This window comes from Perca fluviatilis, chromosome 22, assembly GCF_010015445.1.
Source record: "Perca fluviatilis chromosome 22, GENO_Pfluv_1.0, whole genome shotgun sequence".
NCBI classification, from domain to species: Eukaryota; Metazoa; Chordata; class Actinopteri; order Perciformes; family Percidae; genus Perca; species Perca fluviatilis.
Genome location: NC_053133.1, coordinates 9,736,880 through 9,746,658, shown reverse-complemented (window position 1 = coordinate 9,746,658; position 9,779 = coordinate 9,736,880). Strand labels below are relative to the sequence as shown.

The following is a 9,779-nucleotide window of genomic DNA, read 5'->3' as shown; positions in this document are numbered from 1 at the left end:
ATGTTTTTCCTGAATATCATCCTGAAGCCTCCAGCAGCCTGGATGCTGCTCCCTCCCACCATAAACAGGAACATCACAATATTTAATTTCATTATGCATTACTTCTAGAGGAGTATGAGGAGGAGAGAGGGTGGCTCATCTGTCCTCATAAGTTATGCATTTTGTTATTAGCGCCAGTCATGGCTGGACTCCAAACTTTGCAATTCTAATGAAAGTAAAGGACAATTGTGATTGCTGGGAGTGAGGCTATTACGGGAGACAGGGAGAGATTATTTAGAGCCCCAACCCCCACCCCCCTTTAGAATATTGTCTGTTTTATATGATGCAGGTTTAGTGCGTGTACATGTTATTTGCAATGAGGATAATAGGCTACTTCTACAACATAATATCTTCTGCAATTCTCCCCTCTTTCTCAAAAAATGTCCCGAGGAAGCGGACTTTGGCAGATTTTGGAAAAACAAAAACACTCTTCAGGTCTGGATGTAATTATGCCAGACATAGCCTGCTACCTGCTGTGTGGGAGGAAGTCAGGCAGAGAGAAAAATCAAATGACTTCCCTTCTCTAGGCTACCAACGCACCGTCAGCTACAACCTCAGCTAAACGATGGCTCCAAGGTTTCTTCCACACTTTTTGTTGCGTTTGGACCTCACAACTGAAAATCCTGTGGGGTTTTCCCATCACACAGTTTCTTATTGCTCTGCCAAGATGTCATGTAATACCAGTTTACATAAAGGTAGTGATTTACAACGTTGGAAATGTTTCAGTTTTGAACACGCTTGACCTATTGTCTATTTATCATTTTTGAACATGCTGTTAAGCAGCAAATGTAGCCTACACACTGCATTTTTTTTTTAAATAACCACGCTATGTCAAAGATATTAAGTCTTTGGCTTTGCTTTATGCTTGGCTAACTTTCAGAATTGTTGTGGGCGGGTGCTTTAAACACGTGAATATGGAAGTCAGCACTTTCAGGAAGGCAGAACAGCTCCTTGGAGGGAGGAATCGGTTGCAGTCTGGTTGTTCCAGTAGTTAATCTGTGTGTATCTGCTCTTTCACTTCGCCGTACAGAAAGCACTCAAGGGTAAGAGAAGACCAAAACCTGCTGAAACTGAACTTCAGCTAAATTATTTTCTCATCAAGGCAAAGCGTGTTTCCAAAATCTCAACTGTTGCAGCAAAGAGTTAATGGAACAATACAGACATGTATGTTGGCGACATAAAGGTTCTTTATTTGAGACGGTTTCCTAGTGTACGATGCAGCTGCTGAGTATTAATGTATTCCATGTCCTCAACACAACATAAATACTTCACACAGACTTTCACTTTCTTACATGATGCAGCTTTGACGGAGCAAAAAGGATTCAAGTTTCATTCAGTACAAGACTTTAGAATGAGACTGTCATGGATCGTCGTGTCAAAGTGCATCTGCAACTTGAGAAAGTCTTCTAAAATAGCTTTGATTATCCAGCGCTCCATAAATACTTGATAGCAGATAAAACTATTTTATTTAGGGCAAAAATCAAAGCTACGAACTACAATTGCTGACTTTTTTGGACCACATTTTCGGCGAGCTCCAGCAGCAGAGGGTATCTGAGTGTCCTCTTCCTCCAAGACTCTGGGATTCCATGGAGACCAGTCTGAAAACACATCAAGATGACAGCTGAAAGCATCCCAGGCAGCACAAAGCTCTCACTGCCAAACTCATCACAAGAGTTCCACAAGTACAACAACAATATGCTAAATTATATATTTCAACCATGAAGAAAAATGGCTTTGCATGCTTTTTAATGATTAATTTGTTATGGTTGATTGGCTTTGTGACTAGGATAAGCAGAGTGCACTCAGCTTAGCATCATAAGGCCGGCTACACACTGGCTGCGTGGCGTGAGCGTGTCAGCTGCGTGGCGTTTCCGTTTTTATTTCGGCTCCCATGTTATCAGGTTAGAGCTTACACACTGCCTGCGTGACACGCACGTCTGAGCCGCGCCGAAAACGCGTGTATGCTAGAAATAGGACCGACGCCTATTTTTCACACGACACGCAAGCGTGTTGGAAGCGTTCCTAGGCAAAAGGGAATACGAAAAGATGTTTATATGTCATTTTGACACAAATACATTTAATAAATGACATTTTGATGTTGATGTCTGTCTAGGTTTTGACATAATAAATAATTATTGATTTTCAAATATTCCACCTGTCAATACAGAACGAAATATTCTGTAGCCTATTTTGCCGTCAATACTGCCGACGTTGTCTTTGCTGTAATCAAATCAGTATATATGTATTTTTATCATGAAATATACTACTGCTTGAGTGCATTTTATTAATGGGAAACATACATGTGTACAGACAAGGCTAGCAGCAGCAGCAGCAGCAGCAGCAAAAGACATAGAAAACGCCAGGCAGCCGCCTCGCAACTGACACGCAACAGAAACGCCACGTTCACGCAGCCAGTGTGTAGCCAGCCTTATTGTGCTGTTACACATGATTTGGACATACTGTATGTATTAGTGAGTATATTGAATAGCAAAACAAAATAATTTTTTTTCTCAGTGTGTAAAAATGTGTAAAAAATCTTTAAAAACGCATTTCTGATTGCATTTCCAACTGCTACTGATTTCCACCAATAATCCACCAACCAACCAATCAATCAAATTGTATTTAAAGTGTAAAATCACCATTAAACTTTGTCTCAGTGCACTTTACAATTAAAGGGAAACAGAAACAACAGACCGCAACAAAACAACTAAACAGCATTAAAGCAGTAATAATAAACAATACAAATACACCAGTACAAATTCAGAACCTTATCTGTGACTAATGATAATTTGATATGCCCGAGAGCCACATTCCTACAGTACCTGTGCCCCAAAACAGGCTCCTATAAAGGAGGCTCGGCTGGCGGTGCATCCCCCGCAGCGCATGGTGTCCCTGACTGCTTCATCCAGCTGTTTCAGCTTCAGGACTCCATGAAGCGCTCCCTGGAACGCACCAGGCAAAGCTACACAGGAACCCAGAGTTAGTTGCAGATTGAGACATGGTAAATAATACAGTAACAGATCAGCCATCAAATATAGAGGATTCAGTCAAGGGTTTTCATGTTACCACCAAGTTACTTATGTTATTCACTGTGCACAATTTGACTTTTTTTGCTTTTGCAATATCATTACAGGTATAGGCACTTGAACAGGTCTGCAGAACTTCACAAGTACGTTAACCCTCCTGTTGTCCTCGGGTCAAATTTGACCCGTTTTCAAAGTTTCTACATCAGAAATTTGGGTTTCTTTCAACCAAATTGCCCAAAAGTAACACAGATGGTTCCATGAAACGCTCTTGACAAGTAAAAGTAAGGATCAGTTCAATACAATCATTGACTTTTGGGTGTTTTAATCAATTTTTGACTCAACTTTGACAGTCTGTGATTAGCCATAAACATCCCCTGGTCATAATAATGTATACTTTCTGCATTTATTTTTAACTCTAAAATTAGATACAATTTCATAAAGGATACATGAGGTTTATTGACTATAAAATCCAAATATGAGTTTAAAAATAGTGGTAACAAGTTGGTGTAGGTGTGTACTGGTGGTAGTGGGGAATAGGGTGGTAGTTTTAAATTTTGACATGGGAGGACAACACAAGGGTTAAGCATCTCAACCTTTTCGCGGTGTAAAACCTGAGACACTCAACTCAGCGGGAAGGGGAAGATGAAAAGGAAGGAGGAGGGAGACCATTAGTCAGGAGATCAAAGGCTGGAGGACTCTACTAACGGATATACCGGCAGGGAGGGAACGCAAGCCACGCCAAGACAACAGACCTGGATCCTGCTATCCTGCTTACCTCATGTGTTTGTGAACACAGCAGGTATCAGCTGTTGGGATGTCTTGGCCAGGTTGTCCTTCACCTGGTGGATATGTGCTTCAGCCCAGATACAGGACACAAGATGAAATGCATTGTTTAGTGTTTAAACATTGGAGCCTTTGACATTTTTTGGGGGGTTGCTGTGGCTGCTTATTGATATAACACACATTATGTATCTTACACATCTATTCTGTAACATTATATTTTGATTTTGAAAGACAAATGCTATGTCTTTACAGACGATCATTTTCCTGCACGTACCATTTTGGGTTTCTAGCGGTTTTGACCACATTTCCCACTAGACCTCTTTGTTTCTGCGTTCTGTTTTTGCCTATCTCTTCCTCTTCTTGTTTTAAGGACAGATGAGAGAATAATGCTTGCTTCATACTGAAATTCCTAACAGCAGATTTCACACCAAAGCCATCCTGATGGAATACATTGCATAATGCAGTGTACAGGCTGCTAGCAACTGGAGGTTTTCACAAAAAATGCCTTGTTTTGCTCATTGAAATTATACTTCAATACCGTAAATAGTTGGACGTTTAGGGAATCTTACGTATTCACCACCTTGGCGAGAGTTTGATGAGAAGTCTGACACAGCTCTTACGTCTGTGTTTAAAGCTGTGGTAGGCAGTATATTTTCTTGCATCATTGGGCAGAAATTGCTTGATAAGCAGCATATTCTAATTCAAGAGATCACCAGACTTCTGCACCTCCTCTTGGCTCTGTAGTCAAGCTTTTAGAGAGTCTAGCCGTGACGGGAGACTTTGGCCAATCACAGGTTATTTCACATGCCGACAGAGAAGGGAGAGGGAGAGATGCAGGAAGATGTCTCACTCTACTTGAACTTTTGCCATTTTTTTTGCTTCCTACCTATAGCCAGGAGTTGGTTAGCTTAATCTAAATTAATTTTGCCATTTTCTTTCTGACTAATCATTGTGCTGAAAGTTAGTTCAGAATTAAGCTCATTAATGCACACAGTATATCTTGTTTGCTTAATCAGTTCTGGAATGAATATGAAATAATAAAACTTCAACTTTTGGGTTTAAAGGTGCAGGTAGGTAAAACATTTTTTTTTTTTTTTTGCTTTGGAGTTGGCCAGTCTAACTGTTCCCACTTGCTTTCAGTCTTGATGCTAAGCTAAGCTAATCAACTCCCAGCTATAGCTTCATATTGAACAGACCTTTATGGTCTTTTCATTTTCCTTTGGCAGGAAAATAAATAAGCATATTTCCCAAAAAGCGTGATGTCATAATGTCAAATTATTCCTTTGTATCATAAAATGAATGTAGCCTTACCAATGGTAGCCTGGTCCAGCTCCTGAGGGTTCTGTCTCTTCGGGTCATTCAACTGGGCCAGAACTGCATCTAGGGCATTTGGATCTGGACCATTCAGAATGAAATGCTCCAAAAACCTTACAGGGTTCAACAGATAAACACAAAAGGTTGAGTCTCCCTTCCCTCCCTTCTAAATAACTATTTAACTATGGTGCTTGACCAGTTTATCATCTTCTTCAGAACGGTCTCTTACCTTGCTGCAGCCAGTGTCCCAGCGACACACATGTCGTTGTTCTGGGTCACCCGTATGGCTTTCTCCACCTTCTCCAGCATCTCAGGTCGGCCAGCGTACATGGCCACCACCGGAGCCAGCTTAGTGACGCCGTCCATCTGACAGTCCTTATCACAGCCTCAAAAACACATACACATCCAGAGATTACGACCACCAAAAAAAGCATGGGGAGGTCTTTATGCACTTATTATCTGTCTTGGGTGGCATTAAGAAGGACTGAAGTACAGAGTGTGGACTGGTAGCTGGAGAGGTGCCAGTTCACCACCTGGGCACTGCCAAGGTGCTCCTGAGCAAGGTACCAAACTCCCCCAACTGCTTGGGGTGCCTGTCCTGCAATCGCAGCCCCCTCACTCAGACATCTCTTTATTTGTGCATGTATAGGACCTGAGCATGTGTGTGTGTACTTCCGGCCTGTGTGTAGTGTGTTCTAACAACAGAGTGAAAAAATTGTAATTTCCCAATTGGGGATCAATAAAAAGTATAAATTAAAAATGTACCAGTTTCTTCTTTGCCAGCATCCACATTTCTGATGAAAGCTTTCAGGCTCGCGTTTCTCCATGGGCCATCTATGGGGAGGATGGCTTTGGGACCTAACAAATGCAACAAACAGCTATTTTATATAGGAGAATGAATACATTTTTATTTGACAGTGTCATCCTCATTAGATATAATACCTATGGTAAAGATAAAATCAGAGAAGTATAGCTAAAGGGCAAAACAAGCAAGAGAGGAAAACAAACATTTCCTTGAACTTTCTGTTGATGTAGTTGACGTTTCTGTAGGTGGAGCTCTTTTCTTGTCTGCTCAGTCATGATGCCTATTAATGCCCATGATGATGACACAGCTCTCCCAAAATGCCCTGTGCTGTTAGGGTGATTTACAGAAGCACTGTATTTTTATGATATCCTGACTGTAATAAAGCCGCAAATATCTAAAGCTCTGAACACCAACCAGGAACAGAGAAGTCTGACTGTATAGAATATTTAAATAGAGAAGGAATTCCCCATCGGCTGGTAGGAAAAACATTACACACAGTGTTATCAGACAGCGGAGGCTCTCACATTTGTTTAGGTCTGTTAAGTTGATGATTGATATGGACATTACAATATTGACAGTTACATAAAAGCCGAACAGTACCTTCTTTCTTCCTGTAAGGATCATTGAGAGGCAGATCGTACACTGTTCCTGGGCCAAAGAACTTGTAGATGCGCTTGGTCAAGTCTTCCACATTTACATCTGCCAACACATTACATACTGTAGCTTTAAAAAAACAATTATGTTAGTTCACAATTAAACACACTGATGTGACATTATCTCCTATATACTTTACATAGTAAAAAGCAAGTGATCTGTTAAAGGTGGTGTGTCACCCAAAACAGGAAAAGTTCTTTGACTTCTCTTGCCAAAAGTTACTTGAGAAGATGGATAACGCTTTCATGTCAGCTAAATATTAAGTTACAGCTAGCTGGCTAACCTAGATTAGCATAAAGAGCTTTTTCAATTTATTGCAGGAAGGTAGATGAAAAGATGGATACCACTCTCATGTCTGTCAGTTAAATATGAAGTTACAGCCAGCTGGTTAGCCTGTTCTAGCATAAAGAGCTTATTCGCTTTCTTGCAAAGAGGTAGGCTAGATGAGAAGATGGATACCACTCTCATGTCTGTCTGTTAAATATGAAGTTACAGCCAGCTGGTTAGCTTAGCGTAGCAAAAAGAGCTTGTATGCTTTCTTGCAGAAAGTTAGATGATTGATACCACTCTAATGTCTGTCTGTTAAATATAAGGCTACAGCCAGGAGACTGTAAGCTTACCTTAGCATAGCATTAAAAAAAACAGCACCTGTAAAGATCACTAATTAACACATGGCCTGTATCTGTTATATTAAGCATATTTATGTGCTGGGCCATTTCTTGGCTTTGTTCCGGGAGATTCTGGAATCTTGTCAGGAAGTAACCCCAGGAAGTCAGAGCACTCAGAGACAAATAGTCCAGCACATAACCACCCCCTGTAATCCACTGTCCTTTTTAAACTTCAGTTTGGCTAACTGGTTCCCCTTTCTTTCAGTCTTTATTCTAAACTAAAATAATCATATCATGATCATCATTTGTCAGTAAGCACGAAGTGTAAATCTTCAAATCTGAGGACTCACTAAAATTGTTGGCTCCTTGCAACATAGGAAACAGCAGGATGTATGGGAAATATAGTCTTAATTTTACCAACAGTAACAATATCACAATCTTGACAACTTTAATAATGATTTATTGGCAATCAAACAATACTACTGTAAGACGTTGGCAGGCACCGAGAATGATATGTTAACATAGTTGCTGCCTGTTTGAGTACCTCCACACTCGCTCAGGGACTCCAGCAGGACATATGCCTGGTCCCCGTAGCAGGTCTGCTCGCCCGTCGTCCTGCGGTAAAAAGGATTGGCTGACTGAGGCCGAAACTCAGGACAGGGCTCCAGATCAGAGAGAACTTCTTTGAGCCTGTCTGGATTGTAGATCCAGTGCATGGGCTGGGCTGTATGGGTGGGGGACACACACACACACACACACACACACACACACACACACACACACACACACACACACACACACACACACACACACACACACACACACACACACACACACACACACACAGAAAAATAGTGGAACATTCAATAGTTTTGTTTTTGACATGACCTACTGTGTATACAGTCTGATGATAACAGATAAAATGGAAAGGGAAATAGATGTGTGAACAATTACATGTTAAGCAGTCACCAAGCAGGAACTAACATGTGGGATAATTCCCTTTCCTATGCATCATTAAATTGTAAGAATAACGTGGAAGTTAAAATATATGATGACTTTGGTCATCATATACTTCAAGTTTACTGTAGCAGTACAGCTATTGCAAAAACCTTCATAACAATATGTGTAAAGTCAACATGACTTACAGAATTTAAGGAACCGCCCCTGTACTTTATCAGCATGTACAGATGTTGCTTATGGATAATTCTACTGATAATGCTTGTGTGCAACACGTAAGAAAACAATGAAACAGTGTTTGAAATGTCATATTGTGTAACATCTAACACAAACACTAGAAAGCTGTGAAAGGTATTTAATAACAAATAGTGTGATGCAAGCTAATGTGATGTATAAACTCTTATGTATAACATTTGCAATGTGAGAAATAGAACATGGAAATAGACATGGAACAGTAGACGCTCCATGAAAGTATCATAACATGCAGTAGGAGTATGAATTATTGAGATATGGAAAGTGAAGGATGCAGATATGGAAAGCCTGTTTGCTGTAATTAACCCAGTCCCAGCACCAGTATCTCACAGTTTATCTTACCTGCTGCATCTGCTGCTGCTGACCCAATAATGGCCCCAATGGCTCGGTCTGCCAAAGTCAAGGCCATCTGCTTTCATTTTCAGACACAAGTACGGCATACACAATAAATAATGTGAGGCTTTCATCGTATATATAAAAACACAACCTTTAAAAAGATTGCCTGACATGAATGCTTGTAATTTCATTTAATTAAATAGAAATACGGCTCACTAATTGTTGTCGTTGTAAATGGTCTAATGTAGCCAGTAACTAAAATACAAACCTATAACAAAGTATATCCAGATGCAGAACTTAGAAGTTGTTATTTTTGGTGAATTTCTTCTATTGAAAAAATAAGTTACTATGGGAACCTATGCAAAACAGCACTTGATTACATAGGATCTGGTAAAAAGATTAGAGAATAGTTCTTATATTACTTTAGAGAGAACACAGTAATTTGGCTCAGTATATGGTGCATCTTAATGAAGTGCTCAATAATATTTGATGTCAATAACAAACTAATACAGACTTGGTTATCCTTACCTTAGAGCCTCGTCTTTACCTTTAGCATACCACGTGAAGTGTTTAAAAAACACACGTCCCAGTGTCAGTTCTCTGACAAGGGGAGGGTACCATCAGCCCAGTGATAAGCATAGACCAATGGCAACCCAAGAAAAACAGTTTTGTATTGTGGAGAGAAGCCAAGGAGGTGGTCAGATAGAGGTTAAAACCCTGGACTAGAGTTCTACAAACGTATGTAGGGTTTTAGCTTGCCAATCAAATGCAGAAAGCAGGTTTTGTATAGTATATGAGGGATAATTAGTTGCTCATGATTCTTGTCATTAGATATTTTACATACATTATTTTAAGATTTTAATTTTAACATTCAGAAAGCAGCATCACGTTTGGAAGTCACCAGGAGATTTCTTTGTCAGGTGCTGTGTACTCCAGCTTCTTATGTACTTCAGGTAGGTATTCCTATACCGTTGTGTTGCTAAGCTCAAAGGTCAAAGGTTAGTC

General features: G+C 40.2%; 1 protein-coding gene across 2 annotated transcripts; it reads right to left on the bottom strand.

Moving 5' to 3' along the window:
• Nucleotides 1-1,204: 1,204 nt before the first annotated feature.
• Nucleotides 1,205-9,380, bottom strand: LOC120552675 (crystallin J1B-like). 2 transcript variants are annotated; one of them, XM_039790880.1, is made up of 10 exons: nt 9,303-9,380; nt 8,781-8,847; nt 7,774-7,953; nt 6,568-6,666; nt 5,928-6,020; nt 5,392-5,548; nt 5,160-5,275; nt 3,841-3,918; nt 2,862-3,001; nt 1,205-1,637 (listed from the first exon to the last, which is right to left on the bottom strand). In XM_039790880.1, exons 2-10 carry the CDS (start codon nt 8,845-8,847, stop codon nt 1,533-1,535), a joined length of 1,035 nt encoding a protein of 344 aa, XP_039646814.1. In that variant the 5' UTR covers nt 9,303-9,380; the 3' UTR covers nt 1,205-1,532. The 2 variants fall into 2 exon arrangements, with proteins under 2 accessions (XP_039646814.1, XP_039646815.1); XM_039790881.1 differs by having other exon boundaries at nt 8,781-8,850; nt 9,303-9,375.
• Between the last annotated feature and the right edge of the window lie 399 nt (nt 9,381-9,779).